The sequence below is a fragment of the Ursus arctos genome, unplaced genomic scaffold (assembly GCF_023065955.2).
Source record: "Ursus arctos isolate Adak ecotype North America unplaced genomic scaffold, UrsArc2.0 scaffold_19, whole genome shotgun sequence".
Classification (NCBI taxonomy): Eukaryota; Metazoa; Chordata; class Mammalia; order Carnivora; family Ursidae; genus Ursus; species Ursus arctos.
In genome coordinates, this window is record NW_026622863.1 from 40456916 (window position 1) to 40478602 (window position 21687).

Below are 21687 nucleotides of genomic sequence, written 5' to 3' on the forward strand. Positions count from 1 at the left end.
GCCAGCTACAGCAACTACACATAGCCAATAATCGATACCATACCCAGCATCCTGGCATTAACAACAGTTTTTCTTTCAGCCCCTTAATTTTTGGCTAGTGTATGGGCTTGCGGCAAACTTCTGCACCTATCACTGAACACTGGGACTTTTGTCCCGGGAAGGGTGTTTCCAGTACATGGCACTTTCAGTGCTAAAACCAAGACAGGCCGGTCAAACTGATGAGGGAGACTTCTGCAGGGTGTTGGCTTGTGCTTTGTCTCCAGCTAGCCTCTGCTCCCTCATCAGGTGGGCCGGAGAACTTGCATTTCAACAAATTCTCAGGTGATCCTAAAGTTCTACACGACGAGTACTTAGATAATGATGACGATGACATGAAAATGTTCAGACGGTTCTTGCCATGCCGTTATTAGACTGTCACATACACACACAACAGATAAGTTTGTTAACTATAAAGCACAATGATTATTTACTACTCATTAAGTGTAATTGGATCACCATAAAGGTCTCCATCCTCATCGTCTTCATATTGAGTGGGATGAGGAGAGGAGGAGGAAGAGGAGGGGAAGGTCTTGCTGGCTCAGGGGTGGCAGAGGTGAAAGGGGAGGCAGGAGAGGCAGACACACTTGATGTAATTGTGGAAATACATAATTTTTGTCTGACTTTTTTGCTTTTTCATTTCTCTAAAAATGTTTCTATACCACACCAATCTTTCTTCCCATTTCCTTTAGTTTCAGTTCTCATATCATAGAAGAGTCCCTGTCATAAAGGAAGTCAAAAGCAGTCTTGAATAATGCTTCTGCCTGATTCAAGTGTATTGTTATGTAAAAAAAATTTAAATACTATTTAGGTGGCTCCTTGTTGAGTCAAAGTATTATATATATATATATATATATATATATATATATATATATTTTTTTTTTTTTTTAAAGATTTTATTTATTTGACAGAGACGGCCAGTGAGAGAGGGAACACAAGCAGGGGGAGTGGGAGAGGAAGAAGCAGGCTCCTAGCAGAGAAGCCTGATGTGGGGCTCGATCCCAGAATGCTGGGATCACACCCTGAGCCGGAGGCAGACGCCTAACGACTGCGCCACCCAGGCACCCCAAAGTATTATATATTTTGACAAATGTCGCCAGTGCCTCTGCAAAGAAGTATCAAAGAGAATTCCTGTCTCACAGGGATGTATGCCAGATCCTCGTAATGACATTGCCAATGATACTAATATAAAATAATAATAACGACAGCACTAGCTCTTATGTACTTACCATTATGGTCCAGGTCTGCTACTAAGCTCTTTTTAGTTATCTCCCACAAAAGAGGTAGTTTTAGCTCATCTGTTCACTGGAATTTAAAGAGGCTGTTTCTCAACTGTTCTGGAGCATTGAAATCCTTCGGAGGGCTTATTTAAGCATAGATGTGGGGCCCTAGCCCAGAGTTCTTGATTCAGTAGGAGTGAAGTGGGACCTGTATTTGTGACAAATTCCCAAGGGAACGCTGTCGTGGTCTGCAGGTTGGAAACTGCTGATTAAGGGAGCTTTTAGAATTACTGCATTCAAGAATTATCTTCATTTTTTGTTGTAAATACTGGCTCAGGAAGAAGTGAGTGATCCCACTGCTGTCCACAGGGAGGAAGGTGAAGCTATGCATCACCTATTTGAGGCGAGGCATTGCCTGCAGGGCTCCTGAAATCTGTGTGGTTCTCCTTCAACCTCTAAAAAGCCACACCCCTGTCTTTGGAACACCAGGTTGCTCAGAGAACGAAACGTGCGGGGCCTAGATGCAGTCAGAAACTACATTACCCAGAAGGCAGGGCAGCTCATGTCGAAGGCGAGCGCTCAGCCAATGGCGGAGGGCGGAGATGGGCGCTTCTGCCGCGCCGTGGGCGGGACTTCTGGCGCCTTCCCCTAGGACGTCATTTGGTCGTAGTGGGTCTGTGTTGAACGGCGCAGCTAGTTGGAGGGCTGGCAGGAGGCCGCTTGCTAGAAGGGTCTTCCAGACCGAGCAAAGGACAGTGAGGAGGGTAGGACCTACCTCCATGGTTTTGTATGAGTCCGACACCACCTGTAACGGGGTTGTCCCCCTAGTCTCTCCGGCGCCTCTGCACAAGCCCTTCGTTTCCGAGGCACCCGCAGGGGGCCCCCTGGATCTTGTTGCGCGTTTACACAGCGGAGACCGAGGTCCCTGGTCACCCGAGCCAGGGCTGGGGTGAAGGGTCGACTGAGCCCGCCGGACGGGCTTTAGTCGCCGCTTCTCGCGGTCTCGCTCGGCCGGTGGACCTCATGGCGGCGCAGGCGCTGGTGAGTGGAGGGTCGCGCAGGCTCACGCGCGCTGGGGTCGCCGTCCTCACGGTTCCGCCCTCAGTGATACAGATCCTGGGACTCTTCGCCGTTCCTTCTTAATGCACTTGGATCTGGAGGTCCTGGAGGAATGCGGCGGGGGGAGGGCGGTGTAGATCTAGTCACTTCTAACCCAGGGTTCTGAATCCAGGCCAGGGGTTATAAGGGGAAGGCCCCTTTTCTGTCTCTGACCTCAGCTTGCCTTTTCACTGCCCTTGGCCTCCATTAACTCGGGTCTAAAATTGGAATACCGTGTGTATTAACGATTATTCTCTCTCAGTTGAGGGAACCAGAGAGGGTATGCGTGTGACATGTGTCCTTCATTGCTCAGGACGACCCATAGAGCATCACTCTGGATGCGATTCAGAGCGACTAACCTGCTCTGCTCTTAGGCTCACTCCAGGGAGAGTCTGTCCTTCGTGCTTCCCTGACTCGGGCTGGAAGCTGGGAGAGGGGATGGAAGCTGCGTTTTTTGAATTACTGCTTCTCTGATAGCTGTAGAAGGTCTCTGGACAGGTGGGGAAGACAGGACAGTCACTGGATTGAACTTTGCAGATGCCATCTGTGTATTACAAGTGAAGTTGCTTTGCAACTTGCAGCCATGAATCCATTTTCCTGTTTAACACATTTTCTTATTCAGGTTTCCCTACTTTCCAAAGGTTTGGATTTTGCCACTGGCTTTTAGGAAAGACTACATTAGTGAGGTAAAAACAAAACTCCTCTTGGGATTTCTTTTGGTTGGTAAAAACAGGTGCTAACGTAAGATTTTCCTAAAAGCAAAGTGGCAGTAAGGGGGACTTTCAGAAAGTTGGGGGATACTTTTCATTTACTGCCATGAAAATTTTCTTATGAATTTCCTTATGAAATTTCCACATTTCCTTATGAAAGTTTTCATAGGAACACGGTGCTTTCAGATAGTGGGGGAGATCTGTGCTTGAAGAGTGACTCCATTACAATATTCGTTAATGACACTTGTACAGGAATGCCGTGTCTCTTGGGCTGTAAACACGACAGGCCTTAAGTTATTCTCTAGTCACCCTGTTTACTCTCATCCTAGCTCTGACCGCCTTCGGGACTTAGGTTAATTATTAATCTTTAGTCACCTGGCCTGCTCCCTAACATCACTCCAGCCTCATTCCAGTGTCCCTTAAGAGAGGCCTTCCTGGTTGCCCAAGCTAAAGTCCCCTAATGTTTGCAATCAGTTCATTCTCTTTTGTTGTTTTTGGAGCCCTTAGAGCCATATGACTTGATCTTGCTCCTTTCTTTAATTTCTTGTTGGGGTCCTTTCCCCAGTCCTGGAGTGTGAACTCCTGTTCTCTGCTCCATCTCCAGGCCTAGAACAGTACTGGGCCTGCACCTAGTGCCCAATAAGTGGTTGATGAATGAAAGATTTTTCCCTCTGGGACTATGTCAGACTTAGATTAAATCTAACCCCCCCACCCTGCCACCATGGCTGGACCTGAGAGACCTGGGTTCAAATCTTGCCCCTTCTCATTAGACATACAACTCTGTTTCACTTGGCTTTGAGCCTCAGTTTGCTGCTTGTGAAATGGAGGTGATGGCCCTTACCCGGTGGGCTGACTGTCTGCTCCTTACTGCCCACATGAGATTATCATGGTTTTGTGTCTTTCTCCAATGGCTTCCTACACAGGAGACTTTTCTCTCCCACATCTTTTATTCCATCAGAGGCACTATCTGCCTCCCTCCTGAGCCCAGTACAGAGCTAGGTTCTCAGGAGATACTCAGGGGTTCAGGCCTCGGGTCTTTCTGGACTTCTGCTGGTGGTCAAGCAATAGGCTCTCATCTCATCTAGATGTATAGGCACCCACTCCTCTGTTTGATGTTCCAGGCATTGGTATCATTTAAAGACGTGGCCGTGACCTTCACTGGGGAGGAATGGAGACATCTGGACCTGGCCCAGAGGACCTTATACCGGGAGGTGATGCTGGAGACTTGTGGGCTCCTGGTCTCACTGGGTAAGGACTTATCATTCTCCAGAGTGGTACCCAAGGCTTTCATTCCATCCTTTCTCTCTAAGCATGGTTGATTGAGAAGGCCTCTGGGACCCACCTTCCTGTCTCCCCACAGCTTCAGCATATTCTGTTCTAACATTATATTGGTGTCCTTATGTGTGCAAAAGGGATTGTTGTATAAGAGACATAGTTCTTACCATTTTTACCCGAGTGTCCAGCAAAAGCTGGCCTCAGTCTGACGTCCTTATTCCAGATCTCCATAAGAGCTAGGGTGATCGATTCAGCTTGGTTGGGTCAAACGTCTTCACAGCCCAGTTCGCAGGACCTGTGGGTAATGGGAGGTTCTCCAAGAAGTGGGTGAATCAAACAAACAGGAAGATATTTGACATCAGTGCTACTGGTATCTTTCTAAACAGTCTCTGCTAATTGGCTTCTTTGGCCCCTGGTGTCTGCAGTTTTCTCTTGTTTCCTAAGGCCTATGCCTTGCTTCTCTGCTGCTAAGGGAGATCATTTTAGAGGGTGCACAGACACATCATCGAATGATGTTGATGGGCATCTAGGAAAGCTCTTTCTTTTTCCTTTCTCTTTCCTGCCTTCTGACTGTTGTTGGAAGAGTCTGGGCTTGGTGCTGCGTCTTTAGCTCTCCTGTGTCTGTTCGCTAGTTTCCCCTTCAGAAAGAATAGCTGTGGGACACACAGCCTTGAGGAGGCAGTATGAGCTTCCTGGGACTTAATACAGTTATTTTAATTTTTATTGTGTTTTTATAGTAACCTTTCACTTAGCCCAAGTGACCTAATTCCTGTGAAGTACTTAGAATAGAACTGGGAACATAGCAGGTGTGACACATGTATTTATTATATGTACTAAATCAGTAAATCCCAAATATTCTCCCACTAAAACTTTAAATGGCCAGTTTACCCAGAAATTGGTTTGAATCTGAACTGAATAGAGGCCCGAGGTCTCCCTTTTCCCAGACGTCCAGAATGGTTACCGTGACAAGGCTTCCCCACCCTTGTGTCCACATTGTCTCTCCCAGGAGGTCAGGCATCGATGCAGTAAATGGTGTTAGCTTGTGACCATTCTGATTAGCTGTTGAAAGGAGATGCACGGGGAATAGTATTCCAGGTGGAGGGACCGACAGGAGCCAAGTCTGTGCGGGGGCAGGGAGCTCAGTTCTGGAACAGAGATGAAGGAAGGTCTGATTTAACTTTGACACTGCCCCATCACGGAGCTCAGTGCCAGACGTCTAGCAGACATCGGTGAACATTTGCTGAGGGACAACTGGATGCATTCTGGCCTGCGGAACAGGATTTTCTAGTCGGGGTTCTGTGGGTCCCGGTGCCTTGGTCACTGGATTCTCTCGAGTCCTCTTGTCTTTAAGCCTCCACATTTGGCAAAACTTTGAGTGCATGTACCAGAATACCTGCTCATACTGATTTCACCCCTGAAAAACTTGTAATAACTTGTCCTGATGAGAAGCCCTGAGGTAGTGCTGGCTGCTGGCCTGGTAGATGCCAACCCAGGTGTGCCTGTTCGCTTTCTGTCCTTGGTCCAGGTCATCAAGGCAGTATCCTCGAAGCAGCCATAGGATGCTACAGCAGCAAGTAGGGCAGCAGGTCCCCACCTTCAGCTCTTGTCTTCCCAATTTGGATTAAAGGCTTTTTCTTCAGGATGGGTAGCAATTTTAGGGCATGGCCAACCTCAGACAACTGACTATCCGTGGATGCCGTTCAGCAGTTGATTTAGTCCAGTGTTTTTAGCCATCCTTGGGCACCGGAATCACCTGGGAAGCTTTGCAGATTTCCTGTTTTTTTTTTTTTAAGATTTTATTTATTTATTCGACAGAGATAGAGACAGCCAGCGAGAGAGGGAACACAAGCAGGGGGAGTGGGAGAGGAAGCAGGCTCATAGTGGAGGAGCCTGATGTGGGGCTCGATCCCAGAACGCTGGGATCACGCCCTGAGCTGAAGGGAGACGCTTAACCGCTGTGCCACCCAGGTGCCCCAGATTTCCTATGTTCTGTCCTTATGCCCAGAGATTTGGTTTAATTTGTTCTGTGTTCAGAACCAGACATCTCCAGGTAGTTCTGATCCACGGCGAGGTGGAATCCTACTGGCTTCATTAGGGAACACCTTCTGGAAGGAGTTGTTTCCTTTCTGGAGTTCTGTGGTGGCGTGTGAAAGGTGTATACTCTGTGTACTTGAGACTTTTCCTTTTGTCTGTACCTGTATACCCATGCCGCATTTATTTCTCCATGCACAGGGCATCCTGTTCCCAAACCAGAGCTGATCTACCTGGTGGAGCATGGGCAGGAACTGTGGACGGTGAAGAGAGGCCTCTCCAAAAGCACCTTTACAGGTAGGTGGCTGAGAGTCTGGCAGGTGGGTGTCCTGGCAGATGGGTTTCATGGCGACCGACAGACTACCAGGGGATCACTATGTCTGAAATTCCACGGGCAGCTTCGTTTCGTGGCCTTCCTAGGGGCTCGGTTGGTCATGGAGCACTCCCAGCTGTGTTTCCCCTGTCTTTCCACCCCATCACACTCTTCGTTTTCATTCGGGCTGGGATGTGGTATACTGAGTAAGAGACAAGCTCTAAACGCTTGGCCACTCACCAGCCTCATGACTGAGGAAGTTGCATGATGTTACTGTGCCTTTGATGTTCAGGTTCGGCTGAGTTAATTCTCTGCTGTCAAAGATAAACCCCAGAATGTGGGTGGGTCAGCCAATAAGGAGTTTTTTTTCTCAGTCACGCCACGGTTAATGTGGGTCAGTGGGGGGGCTCTGTACACATACTTAGTCAGGGACCCGGGTGCATTCTGTTGTCGGTATGTTGCTTTAAGGCTGCCCAGGCATCATCCAACTGGCCAGGAGGAATAGGAGAGAAGGGGAGTACAGATGGCCCCCAGCGTACAGTGGTTCAGCTTTGGATTTTTCCACTTTACAGTGGTGTGAAAGCAGTATGCGTTCAGTAGAAACTGGACTTTGAATTTGGAGTTTGGATCTTTTCCTGGGCTAGTGATACTGCCGTGTGATACTCTGTCTTGACGCTGGGCATCAGCAGCGAGTCGTGGCTCCCAGTCAGCGGTGCGATCGTGCGGGTAAACAACCAGTACGCTTATAACCATTCTGTTTTTTACTTTTAGTACGGTAGGCAATAAACGCGTGAGCTCGTCAACACTGTACCATGAAATAGCCTTTGTCTTTGCTGATGTTGCCCGACCGGAGGCTAATGTAAGTGCAGGAGCGTGGTTAAGGCGGCCCGGGCTAAGCTGCGATGCGCGTGGGTTAGGTGTATTAAACGCGTTTGATGGGTGTATTGGAATGTGACCCCATCATAAGCTGGCGAAGATCTGTAGTCCTGTCCACTTGCACACATACGTCATTTCCGTTCACCCCCCGTAGACAAGAACTGGGCATCAGGTTACATGTCGCCTCAAACTGGGAAATGTGGTTTATCTTTGTGCCCACGGAGAAGAGGCCAGGGATATGATGAACGAATCCTGGGTCTGCTAAAGTAGCCTATGTTAGAAAAAGATAGTAGGGGCGCCTGGGTGGCACAGCGGTTAAGCGTCTGCCTTCGGCTCAGGGCGTGATCCCGGCGTTATGGGATCGAGCCCCACATCAGGCTCCTCTGCTGTGAGCCTGCTTCTTCCTCTCCCACTCCCCCTGCTTGTGTTCCCTCTCTCGCTGGCTGTCTCTATCTCTGTCGAATAAATAAATAAAATCTTAAAAAAAAAAAAAAAAGAAAAAGATAGTAATGGTGGTTTCTGCATCATCAGATTATATGACAATGTAATTAGATAATGGGAAACTGCTTATCGTACACTGCATAACCCAGAGTAAGTGACAAAGTAACACAAGTTGTGTGTTTGTAATATTCAGGCATTATTAGTCATAGTGAATAATGATATCTCAGTCTTCTTCCCAAATTCAGAAAAAACAGTCCTTTCTTTTTCTGCAGATTCCTACCTCTAACTATACTTTGCATCCCACCCTTTCCCCCCTTCATCTGATCATTCATTCAGTTCTACATCCCTGCATGTCGCCATCCTTCCATTTATGAAGCTCATATTCGGAAGCAGTCCCTAGCCTTGTTCTCTTCTTGCCCTCCTGTCTTATAAAACCCCAACAAGACTTTGCCTTCGTCAGCCTCACATCTGGGCGCTAAGAGCCACTGGAGCCATCGAGTGGGTGGAGAGGCTTCAATGAAGATTCGTGATCTCTGCCCTCTCACGTTCCTTCTGACTGCTCAGCCAGCAAGCGTCCGGCCCTCCCCTCCTCACCCCTAGAGTCGGTCTCACACCTTCACCCCACTCTGCAGTTCCACATCTTCACTTGACTGTTCCAGTGTTCCACTGTCATCCTAAAAAGGACCTCATGATCTGGCCCACTCCTCCCATCTCCCCATTTTCAGCTACTGGTCTTACCATTTCGTAAATCAAGAAAGCCAGGAACAAAAGGATGGCCCCACACCACCTCCATCTTCTTCATACCCTCTATCCAGCCACTCCTGAATCTTGATCATGTTTCATCTTCCGTATCTCCGGAATCTGTCGTCTTCACCAGCTCTGTCAGGTCCACATTAGCACCCCCGTCCAAACCATACTTGTCTCTTGCCTGCCCGACACTAGCGGTTGTCCAGCTACTCTCCCTCTATCTGCTGCGTGCCTCCGGTCCACTCTGTCTTCCATCCGCTTCCCCATCCACTCACCCTCCTTCCCGATATCACCACCCGCCTCGCTGCTGCTAACTTCGCATGTGACCTACTTCACGTTGAGAAGAGAGGCTACACACTTGGCCTTCCTGCTCTTCACCCCTGACAGACTCATCCTGCAGCTTCCTTCTCACCTCTGGAAGAGTTCCCATGCCCGGCATGGCAGGTTCCCCCAGCGGAGTCTAGATGGCGTCTTCTCCTGACTTCTCAGGTGTATCGGTTACCTATTGCTGTTTGGCAATAATACCACAAACTTAGCTAAAAATATCACTTATTTACTGTTTCTCATCTGTGGGTCAGAGGCCCCAGCACAGCTTGGTGGGGTCCACTACACGCCACAGTCAGAGACACCTCACAAGACGTCAGCTTTCTTCTTCAGATCAAGTGATGGTGGGAGAGACTTCAGTAAGAGGGATGCAACACACAGCCTCATGTATTACACTCCGCCACTTGGCCATATTCTGTTCTTTAGAAGCAAGTCAAGGGCCTGCGGCATTCCGCCAGAGGGCATTATAACAGGGTGTAAGCGGCACGAGGCAGGAGTAACAGGAAGCCATACATGAGTCTGCTGCATCGGGGACCTTGGGTCTTCACTTATTTCCTGCCTCTTCCGTATCTTCACCTTCTTTCAACTCAACATAGGAAACAGTGCAGTTTCGGATGCTTGGGGGAAACATGGAATAAAAAATGCTCTTGGCTCTCCAACATATATAATTGTTGACAACTGTGTTTTACCTGAACAACCAAGCTTCTGGGAGGAGTTTTCTCATTCTCTGAAGAGACAGCTACACAGGACTTCTAGGCTTCCCCGTTACTATTTTACTATTTTCTTTAATTGCCGTACGAAGGTGTAACTTGCAAATAGTGAATAAACAAATCTTAGCGGTTCATCTTTATGAAATATTAAATATATATAAACCCAGGTATCCACCACACAGGTCAAGAAATATTTCCAGCACCTCCCAGGTTTCTTCTGCTCCCTCCTTGTTAATATCCCCTTTTACAAAAGTAGCCGGCGTTCAACTCAATCACTGTGGTTAGTTTTAAAGACTTATAAATGGACCCCCACAGTACATAATACTGTTATGTTTGTCTTCTTTTGATAATCATTATGGCTCTGAGGTTCCCTCATGTGGTTGAAGATTTAGAGTTATTTCTTAACTGTGCAGTGACTCAGTGAGTAAATGGATTGCATATTAACTATTTTCCTGTTACTTGGCTTGTTCTCCATTTTCAGGCTATTGTGAAGAATGGAGCTATGAATATTCTTGATCATATTTTTTGTCGGCTAGAAGCACACATTTCTGTTGGGAATGTGTAAATGAGTGGCCTGGCTGGATCGTGGTGTAGACACATGATTAGCTTCAGTAGAAACCACCAGTTTCACCATTTCACATTCCCAGCAGAATGCGTGCGTCGTCAGTTGTTACACCCACTGGGAAGCAGGCGGTGTCTCCCCTTTATTCTTTGAGACCCAGTAGTGTTGTTTCTCAGCACCACCCTACTGAAGATGTTCTTACTCAGGTTACTGTGGACATTCTGATCGGCAAGTGCAGCAGCTGTAATAATGATAATAGGGGTGTACAGTTTACTGAACATTTGCCATGTACTGGGCTGGTTGATTTACATAATTTTTCTTTCTTTTTTTTTTTTTTAAAGGTTTTATTTATTTATTCATTCAACAGAGATAGAGAGGGCCAGCGAGAGAGGGAACACAAGCAGGGGGAGTGGGAGAGGAAGAAGCAGGCTCATAGCAGAGGAGCCTGATGTGGGGCTCGATCCCACAACGCCGGGATCACGCCCTGAACCGAAGGCAGACGCTTAACCGCTGTGCCACCCAGGCGCCCCTACATAATTTTTCTTATGTAACATTATTGTGAACATGTGATGTGTCCTCCTCAAGGTCATACGTTGGCGGTGGGGGGCTAGAACCCACCTGTGATGCTATTAAGAGGTGGGGATTTGGGGGAGATGATTGGGTTCAGATGAGGTCATGAGGGTGGAGCCCCCATCATGGGATTGGTGTCCTCATAAGAAGACAAAGGGAGACCATAGCCTTTCCTAGGTGTTGTGTGTGTGCTGGGGGGTGCTTAGGAGAAGAGGTGTCTCTTCTTAGAAGGACACTAATCCTACCAGATCAGGGCCCTACCCTGATGACCTCATTTAACCATAATTGCTTCCACAAAGGCCCTATCTCCAAATTCACATTGGAGATTAGGGCTTCAACACATAAATCTTGGGGGAACACAAACATACAGTCCATAACAAAATTTGCTTTCCGGGTAAATATAGGGCTATTCATATATTGTTTTTCTTGTGTCAGTTTTGGTAATTTGAATCTTTCAGGTTTTCCACTTCATCTGATTATTCTAGCCATTACATTTTAAGATAAAACAATTTTATGTTATATATATTTTACCACAGTAAATAAGGCTAAAAAAATAAATGAAAATACATATATATTTTTTTACATTTTTATCTTAATCACCTAGTGCTCATCATGGCAAGTGCACTCCTTAATCCCCATCAGCTGTTTAACCATCCCCACCCACCTCCCCTCTAGTAACCATCAGTTTGTTCTCTCTAGTTAAGAATCTGTTTCCTGATTTGTCTCTGTCTCTTTTTTCCCTTTGCTCATTTGTTTTGTTCTTTAAATTCCACATATAAGTGAAGTCATATGGTATTTGTCTTTCTCTGATCACTTAGCATTATACTCTCTGGCTGCATCCATGTTGTCGTAAATGATGACTTCATTCTTTTTTATGGCTGAATAATATTCCAGTGTGTGTGTGTGTGTGTGTGTGTGTGTGTGTGTGTGTGTGTATAACTCATCCTCTTTATCCATGCAGCAGTCAGTGGACACTTGGGCCATATCTTGGCAGTGCTGCGGTAAACACAGGGATGCATGTGTCCTATGTACATGTTTTTATAATGCCACTATAAACTGACGTTCTCAAAACAGACTTAAAAATTACTTCGTTGTACTCTTGTGTGCACGTACTTTTTCATTTTAACTTCCTAAAAAGTTTATCGTAGGTTATATTGTCTTATATGACTTGTACTTTCTATTCAACAATTTATCATTAAGATTCACCATGCATGTAGTATAGTTCACTCATTTTTTTCTTCTGTAGTCATTTGCATGAATATAACACAATGTATTCATTTATTTTCATGAGCATTTTCATGTTTCCAGCTTTTTATACCCACAAAATGCTGTTGTGAGAATTCACATACATACGTCCTCACGTATGTGTGTAGGGATTTCTCTTAGTAGTGTTCCTGGGGCTAGAATTTTTCGGTTATTACAAGTGAGCAAAAGGAGAACTTCACTAGATGCTGCCCTGCTGTTTTCTCAAATGGTATCTTACCTGTTTACACTTGACCTGCGTTATACTAACGATTCCATGGATCTGCGGCCTTTCCAACACTTGAAACTGTCATGTTCTTAAATTTCTTCAATCGGGTGAATACAATAGGGTCTCTCATTGTGGTCTTTTTGCCCTTCCCTCATATCCGGGGAAGTTGAGCACCTCTTCGTATGTTGATTGGCTGATGTAGATCTTCTGTGAAATGCCAGCTCGTACAAATATGCTTAGTTTTCATTTTGGATGTGGAGTGTTGATGTTTCCGACTGTAATTGTGGTTTTGTCCATTTCTCCTTTGAACTCAGTTTTTGGTTTATTTTGAGGCTCTGATATTTGTTGCATACAGATTTAGGATTGTTATGTCTTCCTGGTGGATTGATTTTTTAATCATTCTATAATGTCCCTCTTTTTCTCATTTACTTTGCTCTGTAGGCTATGGTATCTGATATTAATTTAGATACCCTTGTTTGCCTTTTAAAAAATTTTATTTAGTCAAATTGACTAGTCTTTTCATTTACAGATAATGCTTTTTTATCTTGTTTATGAAATCTTTCACTTTCCTGTGATGTAAAAGATAATCATTTTTACGTTTACTAAATATTGTTAATGGTGAGCCTCTGACATGAGGTCTTAATCAGTCTAGAGTTGATTTTTGTGTGGCGTGAGGTTAGGAATGCAATTTCATTTCCCCCCATATGGGAAATGATTTCTCTAGATCTGTTTGTTGAATAGTCCCTCCTTTTCTCACTGGGCCTCTCTGCTACTTCTGTCATATTTCAAAGTTCATATATACATTTCTGAGCTCTTAATTCTGTCTTTTTCTTTGACAGTTTATCTTAAATCTATGCCTATATCTTACTGCCTTCATGTACAGAATCATCATAATTCTAATTCCTCAAAGGGCAAGACTCCCTTCTTTGTTCTTCTGTTTAGATAGCCTGGTCTCTTTGTTCTTTTATATAAATTCCACAATCAGTTTGTCATTATCCTTGAAAAACTCTATTGGGATTTTATCTGAAGTTGTATTGAATTTATAGATGAATTTAAGGGCAACTTTATATTACTAATCTCCCTTTTCGTATAGATCTTCATTAATATGGTAAATTTATAATTCTCTTCACCTAGATGGTATCTATTTGGTATCTGTTCACCTAGTCTTTACTCAGATGAAGTAGACTCAGTACGCCCACCCAGTAGTTTCTCACGGTCCCCCACTATCCCACAGCCCAGGAGCCCGAGATTTTTTTCTCTCCTCTGTCCCTGCCTGTCTCTCCATCCTCATCTCCACCATCCACTCATCCACTTCCCTTTGCCTGGCATCCAGAATTGTCTCAAGACACCGCACATTGTACTTCGTGTCATCTGCTGCAGTTTCTCTCCTAATTCCTCTGTCAGGGCATCCTTACTCTCCTTTAGAAATAAGCTACCATAGCACCTTTTCCAAGTAGCTTCCACTGACCTCTTTCTGTCTCCTACGTGGGCCAGGTTAGTGCCCTTCCCTGTGCTGTCATACCATGAGACGTTAGGGCACAATTGTTACACACAGTGTAGTCATCACTCTGCCCACCGTCCCCCATTCTGGAGAGCGAGGCGTCATCTCCACTCCAGATTCTCTATGCCCTGCCCCAGCTTTTCTTCCTGGGTTGCTTTTTAAAGATGTCAAGAGTCCAAGGAGTAGCGAAGAAAGAAATTGTAAACCTGGGCTTAATGTATAAATGGCACTGGCATTAGAGGGATTATTCTCATCTTCCTTCGACTCCTCAAATGGGAATTTTGTTTGTTCTGTGCTGACATCACTAATAGACACCTTTCTGTACTGGATTTCCTTCAGGTGAAAAAGCAAAACCTGAGACCACAGAACTTACTGCTTCTCAGCTGGCCTTCACTGAGGAAGCCCCTGTTGAGGAACAAGTGACCCAGGGAGTCTCAAGGGATTCCAGGTCGGGGCCAGCAAGGGATCAGGAAAAGCTATCCGAGATGCAGGAAGGGAACTTGAGGCCAGGAACAGACCCCCACAAGGAGACATGCCCTAGGAAGTTGACCCATAAACATGATGATTTGGAGGCAGATGATCGTGTGTGTTTAACGCTTTTGCAGGAGCGAGTCACTACACAAGGCGATCTACGTGAACAAGAACAAGGACCAGGAAGAGACCCTGTGATAGATGCAAGGGATAACTTGTATAAATGCAAGGAATGTGGGAAAAGGTTTAGCAAGAATTGGGCCCTTGTTCGGCATCAGCAGATTCATGCTGGAGTGAAGCCCTATAAATGCAGTGAATGTGGGAAAGCCTGTCGTTATATGGCAGACTTCATTCGACATACGAGGTTTCATACTGGGGAAAAACCGTACAAGTGCAGTGAGTGTGGGAAGGCCTTCAAACGCAGGTCTCACCTCACAGAGCACCAGCGCATTCACACTGGAGATAAGCCCTATGAGTGCAAAGAATGTGGTAAAACTTTCACCCACCGCTCTTCTTTTAACCAACATAATATGACCCATACTAGGGAAAAGCCCTTTTTGTGCAAAGAATGTGGGAAGGCTTTTTATTACAGTTCTTCCTTTGCTCAACACATGAGGATTCACACTGGAAAGAAACTCTATGAGTGCAGTGAATGTGGAAAGGCCTTCACTCACCGCTCCACTTTTATCCAGCATAATATGACCCACACAGGAGAAAAACCTTTTTTGTGCAAAGAATGTGGAAAAGCTTTTTGCCTTAGCTCATCCTTCACGCAGCACATGAGGATTCACACTGGAGAGAAACCCTATGAGTGCAACGAATGTGGAAAGGCCTTCACTCACCGCTCCACTTTTATCCGGCACAAGAGGACTCATACTGGAGAGAAGCCCTTTGATTGCAAGGAATGTGGGAAAGCCTTTTGTGACAGCTCCTCCTTAATTCAACACATGAGGATTCACACTGGCGAGAGGCCCTATAAGTGCACTGAATGTGGAAAAGCCTTTACACACCACTCTGTTTTTATCCGACATAATAGGACCCACAGTGGAGAAAAACCCTTGGAGTGTAAAGAATGTGCGAAAGCCTTTTACTACAGCTCTTCCTTTACTCGACACATGAGGATTCACACTGGCGAGAAGCCCTATGTATGCAGAGAATGTGGGAAGGCCTTTACCCAACCTGCAAATTTTGTTCGTCATAATAGGATCCACACCGGAGAAAAACCGTATGAATGCAAAGACTGTAAGAAGGCTTTTTGTGACAATTTTGCCTTAACTCAACACGTGAGAACTCACACTGGAGAGAAACCCTTTGAATGTGGTGAATGTGGAAAAACCTTCAGCCACAGTTCATCTTTCACTCACCATCGAAAAATCCATACCAGAGTTTAAAGGCCTCTGCAGGTTGTTTACGTCAGTCAATTTTAGTGAACTCACACTGGGAAATACCTTTTCTTTTGAACGTAACTATTCAGGACAACCTTTTGGCCAGAGAAATGTCTTCCTCATTATCCGATAATTCATACTGAAGAGAAACATATTTGCCATCCCCACGAAAGCTTTTAGTGGCAGGTCATCTCAAGGGTCATATTAGAAATTGACCCAGCCTAGACCCTTACACTACCCTTGAGAATCATCCACAAGTGAGACCCCGTGATTATGCCTTTAGGAAATATGTTAGCAAAAATTCTCTATACTCATATTATAAAACCATCTCAAGAGTATTTTAAAAGTACACTGAGAGGTGGAGGAGGAGATGTAGAAGAGAAAGGGAAAAGAAATGAGTGTATGGCTTCTTTCCAATTTCCTTGCCAAGCTTGTGATAATTTGTCATTGGGGTTGGGGTGGGGGATCATGGGGGTATGAGAGATAAAAAGACCTCATTCGCTTTATGTGTGTGTGTGTGTGTGTGTGTGTGTGTTTTAAGATTTATTTATTTGAGAGCAAGAGAGAACACGAGTCGGGGAGCCTGATGTGGGGCTCAATCCCAGGACCCTGGGATCATGACCATAGTCAAAGGCAGACGCTTACCTGCCTGAGCCACCCAGGCGCCCCTATGTGTTTTTATATATCTGTCATCAGGAGAGTTGGACCATTGAAGGCAGCTCTGCTGCCAACATTTCTTGAAAATATTCCTTATTCTAAAATATTGTCATTTTTACCCTTGAGGAGCATAACTGTGAGAGATTTAGAGGCCTGAGTCTTGAAATACTTAACATACATACACACACACACTTGTGTATTTAGTTAATTCTCGTTATTCGTTGTGGTTGTACTCTATAAATCCATCGTAAACACTGAATTAATCAATACTGAACCATTGCTCCTAAGGGAAATGCAAACTTATGCTCATCTGAGCCTCTGTTCACATTTTCATCAACCAATCAATGCATAACCTATTATGGATTTTTTTTCTGTTTAAAGGCATCTGAATTTAATATATGTTTCTTAGAAATAAATTATATGCAGTATTATAATAAAAATATTTCCATTACATCATTTTGTGTGGTGTATTCTATTGTTACTCTACTAAAGTCAGTCATACAAACAATACACAGAATTGAGTACTTGCACATATAAACATAGTAAACAGTACAGTAATGTGGACATCTACACTATGCTATACGGTACAGTCATGCAAACGGTGCAGAAAAAGGTAAACTTAATCAAAGATTAACATTAAGTAAAACCAGGTTCGATAGAGCTGTGGGATGTACGGTGGGGCAGTGCACTCTGGATAAACCTCTTGACCTTGGCTTACCCCAAGAAAACCAAAGGAGTAGTTGATGGTACTTATTTCAAGTCACTGAAGTGGTTTGAAAAATTGCTGGAGGCTGCATTCAACCATAGGGTCACATTCTTTCATGTCATTGAAAATTCTTCCAAGGCAGAATTTCATTCTGATATTATGGCTGCTGTGAGAGGGACAATTTACTCGGTGGTAGATGGATTTTCATCACCATCCTCATCATCACTGACCTCAGTGCCTTGTTTTACCATCTCTTCTGGGTCTTTGTGGGCTCTACTGCCTTTTCTGCCAAAATTTCTTCCGCATCTTCCCTCATGTCGCTGAAGCTTTTTCCACTTATTTGCCATGTGATATGCATTATGTGTTTGACACTGTCCTTTATATTTTCTGTAACATCTTCAAAGCCTTTGAAATTTTTCAGGCAGCCTGGCCATTTTTCCAGATGTTACTGATAGTAGTCTGCTTGGTACTATACCAGGCTGTGCACCACAGTCACCAACAGTGCATGTAGTAACTGGCTTACAGTCGTCCATCATGGCAGTTTCCTTGTTGGTGTTGTATCGCTTTATTATAAAGTTCCCTCATGTTGTGCACTATGAAGGCCTTATTATGTCCTGGTTGAGAGGTTAGGTGACAGACATAGTGTTTAAGGGCGTGAAAAGAACATCTAGGTTGGGGTGGGCATTTGCAAGTTCTTCCTGGCAATGGACTGGGGCATTATTCAAAATCAATACAACCTTGGAGGCAAGGCATGTGTTTTCTTTAAGGTCCATCACAGCCTTCTGGGACTTACAAACACTGGACAGCACTGGGTGCCTGGGTGGCACAATTGGTTAAGCTCCCGACTCTTGATTTTGGCTCAGGTCATGATCTCAAGGTCATGGGATTGAGCCCTGTGTTGGGCTCCATGCTCAGTGGAGTCTGCTTGAGATTCTCTCCCTCTCCCCACCCCCCCTGCACTCTCTCTCAAATAAATAAGTAAATCTGTAAAAAGAAGGAGAAATTAAATCCTTAGATAGAAATAAATGATAGAGCTAAGAGCAGAAATAGAAAATATACAGAAAAATTAACACACTAAAAGTGGACTTTTAAAAGGTTAATGAAATTGACAAGCCCCTAGAAAAACTGAGCAGGAAATAAAAAAAGAAAAATGAAACTCCCAATATCAGGAGTGAAGGGGAGCATCACTGCAGATTTGATAGATATTAAAGGGATAACAAGTGACTGTAAACACCATTCTGTGAGGAAAATTGCACATCCATGTGGTTTTCCTGTAAATTGTATCAAAAATATAAGGAAGATACTTTACTAAGGTTACACAAACTGTTTCTGAAAACAAAGAAGGAAACTTCCTCATTCTATGAAGAAGCCACTATTACCCTAATACAAAAACATAATACAGAAACTTAAAGATTAATATCCCTCAGGAACATAGACATAAAAGTCTTTAATGACCATTTCAGGAAATCAAACCAAATATAAGAGGATAATCTAGCATGACCACCTCTTGGGTGGGGTTTGTCCCAGGAATCAAGGTTGGTTTAACATTTAAAAAAACCAGTGTAATTCATATTTACAGAATAAAGGAGAGAAGCCATATTATTAAATCTGTATGTGAAGTAATTGACAAAATTCAACACTTCTTTCAAAGTAATCTCCAGCAAAATAGAAATTGGAGGGGATTTTCTTGATATGTTGAAGCACATATACAAAAAACCTTCAGCTAACAGCATACTGAGCACTATTCTCTTAAGATCTGGAACCCGGAGGGGCACCTGGGGGGCTCAGTCGTTAAGCGTCTGCCTTCAGCTCAGGGCATGATCCCAGAGTCCTGGGATTGAGCCCTACATCAGGCTCCTCCGCTGGGAGCCTGCTTCTTCCTCTCCCACTCCCCCTGCCTGTGTTCCTTCTCTCACTGGCTGTCTCTCTCTCTGTCGAATAAATAAATAAAATCGTAAAAAAAAAAATCTGGAACCTGGAACGCATGTGCGCTATCTTTGTTGGTATTCAATATTTTACAGGATGTCAGAGCAAAGGTAAAAAGTAGTAAAAGGCATACAGATTAAAAAGGATTATGTAAAACTTTATTTACAGAAAACATGAATGTGTATTTAAAAAATCATAAGAAATCTACAAAGAAATACCAGGAGCATGGAAATTTAGTACACTTCCATCATACAAGATCAACATATAAAAATCAATTGTATATTCTATATGCTACCAGTAAATAATTGAAAACTAAAATGTAAAAGATTCCATTTACAATAGCATTTTTAAAATCTCATAAACTAGTAAGGAAGAAATTAGCAGATACTGTTTAAGACCTACACACCAAAAAAGTACACATCAGGGGTTGGCAAACTTTCATTATAAAGCACCAGAGAGGAAATAGTTGTAGGCTTTGCATGTGTGGTCTCTGTCACATGTTCTGGTTTTGCTCTGATTTTATGACATTTAAAAAATGGTAACATATTTCAAGCTAATTGGCATTACAAAAACCAGTTGTGGGTCAAATCTGACCCATGATCTATGATTTCTAATTTTTCGAACTCTGCTACAAAATACTGAGAGAAAAAAAATTTAAAGACCTAAACAAAAGTTGTACAGACTGGTGAACTGGACAAGTTAATATTGGTAAGTAGTTGTTCTCAGCCACGACCTTGAAAGCCGGTCTATGGAATTATTACAACAGATACTGGTGCCCTTGGGGCCAAAGGCTTGTAAGCCAGCGTAGACCCAGCACATGCCTGACATGCACCTGCTGTTCATGCACCTGGGAGAAGATCTCTCGTAGCTGCATGATTTGCTGCAAGACTCATAGCGAGGAGAAATGTCTGATAGGGATGTGTTACCAGCTCGCAGTCCCTGGCCTACATCTTCTGAGACTGGAGCCTGGTGTGGCCAATGGTTGATTTATGAGTTGAGCCAAAGAAGATCTCCTCATAGGCAGTGACCGTGTTCGTTAAGGGTCTGTGACTGTACTAACTATCCCAAAATGGTAACACAGGGTGCATGCCTGATGAGAAGGTACCACAGTGTGGTGGTTAAATGCGTGAACCCTGGAATCAGCCTGGGTTAAAATTCTTGCGGCATTACTCCTGGTTGTGTCACTCCTACCTGCATGACTTGATGAAGGTTCTAAGGCTTAAATGCTATTTTACCAAATTTACGAAAACAAGCCAAGAGAACCTGGCTGCCAGAAAAAAGATGCATTGTGATGCAATATCCACATCCCCACTGGTATTCAGAGACCTAGCAGGCCCGCTGGTGGTGCTCAGGACACTTGCCTTGCCAGAGTGGCCGCAGAAAAGGCGCCCCTGGCTCCAGGAACTGGAGAGGAGCTAGAGCGGCCTCTGGAGGAGGTCGTATTCTGAGCCATGACCTACTGGCATGGAAGGGGTGGGGAATGGGTTGTGAGAGTTCATTCCTTCCAGAAAGGAAGAGGCTGGGGTAAATCCACTGCCCTCCCACCTTAGCCCATACCCTGCTGGGGCCATCCCCTCCTGTCTGGACGCACCACGTGCGACAGGGCCGAGCCCCAGTCTTGCCCAGCTTCAGTGTTTCTACCCCAGCCTCCCACAAGCCATGCCGCACGTTGGCAGGATCTACGTTGCTCCCCTGCTCTGGCTTTGAGCAGGCTCTGCCCTCCGGGGACCATCCGGAAAAGGGCTGGCAGACCCCCAACCACAGGTCGCCTCTGCTGCTGCCCTCCAGTGAGGCACTGAGGTGACAGTCATGCAGTTCTTGGAGTTTTTAACAGTCTCCCCAAACCGCCAGACCCGTGTGGTGTCAAACACCTGCAACCGGCAGCGGCACGCCAGGAAGTGCTAGGAAGTCCTGCCAGGATTCGGCCTCTGGGCCTTGCCCTTTGCCTTGGGCACTCTTTGTTCGTGCCCTTTGCAGGTGCAGGCTTAGCTGGTGCTCTTTTCTGCCCCGTGTTGCAGAGCTGTGCCACGACACGGTGTGCCATGGAGGCGCCGACAGCTAGGAGAGCTCTGCAGATTCCATCACTACACTTCCAAGACCCGACGGTGTACAAATTGTCATTCATGGGCCATTTCCTCAGCAAGCTTCTCTCTCGCCCTGTCCCTGCCCCTTGGCACTCACGTGTTCCTCTTCTGGCAGAGATCACCCTGCTGCCCCTGCACCTCCCCGTGGCTCTTTTCCTGGGCAGTTAAGACAGCTCTGCCTGGATCCAGGCCCTTGGCCTCTTGGCATTGCATCCCCCTAATGGGCGGTATCAGATTGGGCAGCCTCAGTGAAGCTCTCTCATGGTCCCCAGGGGGCTCTCTGAAGAAGGTGCTGCTCTCTGCACATACCTCAAAGTGTCTGTCCACTTTGGAATGATACAGGTCCCTCCTCCAGGGCACACAATGACTCTCTCCTCCTTGGTCACCTAATCCGGCAGTCAGCCATCCCCTACTGCTGCCATCCCAGACTGTCTGGACATGCCAGGTGAGCTAGGGCCAACCCCCCGTCTCCCCAACTTGAGTTTGGGGACGGCCAGGGCCATCCAGTCACCCTCCAGATCCTTGCTTAAACAGAGACTGAGCTGAAGTCACCAGGAGTGTGAAGGAAGGGGA

General features: G+C 45.3%; 1 protein-coding gene across 2 annotated transcripts; it reads left to right on the plus strand.

Moving 5' to 3' along the window:
* The first annotated feature begins 1892 nt into the window (after positions 1 to 1892).
* Positions 1893 to 16851, plus strand: ZNF599 (zinc finger protein 599). Of its 2 annotated transcripts, XM_026484390.4 has the most exons (5): positions 1917 to 2297; positions 4186 to 4312; positions 6572 to 6667; positions 7455 to 7542; positions 14491 to 16851. In XM_026484390.4, exons 2-5 carry the CDS (start codon positions 4233 to 4235, stop codon positions 15745 to 15747), a joined length of 1521 nt encoding a protein of 506 aa, XP_026340175.1. In that variant the 5' UTR covers positions 1917 to 2297; positions 4186 to 4232; the 3' UTR covers positions 15748 to 16851. The 2 variants fall into 2 exon arrangements, with proteins under 2 accessions (XP_026340174.1, XP_026340175.1); XM_026484389.4 differs by lacking the exon at positions 7455 to 7542 and having other exon boundaries at positions 1893 to 2297; positions 14225 to 16851.
* The last annotated feature ends 4836 nt before the right edge of the window (positions 16852 to 21687 follow it).

Coding starts and splice junctions, on each gene's coding strand:
- ZNF599 (XM_026484389.4), top strand. Junction 4,313..6,571: donor TGGGCTCCTGGTCTCACTGG/GTAAGGACTTAT, acceptor CTCCATGCACAG/GGCATCCTGTTCCCAAACCA. Junction 6,668..14,224: donor CTCCAAAAGCACCTTTACAG/GTAGGTGGCTGA, acceptor GATTTCCTTCAG/GTGAAAAAGCAAAACCTGAG.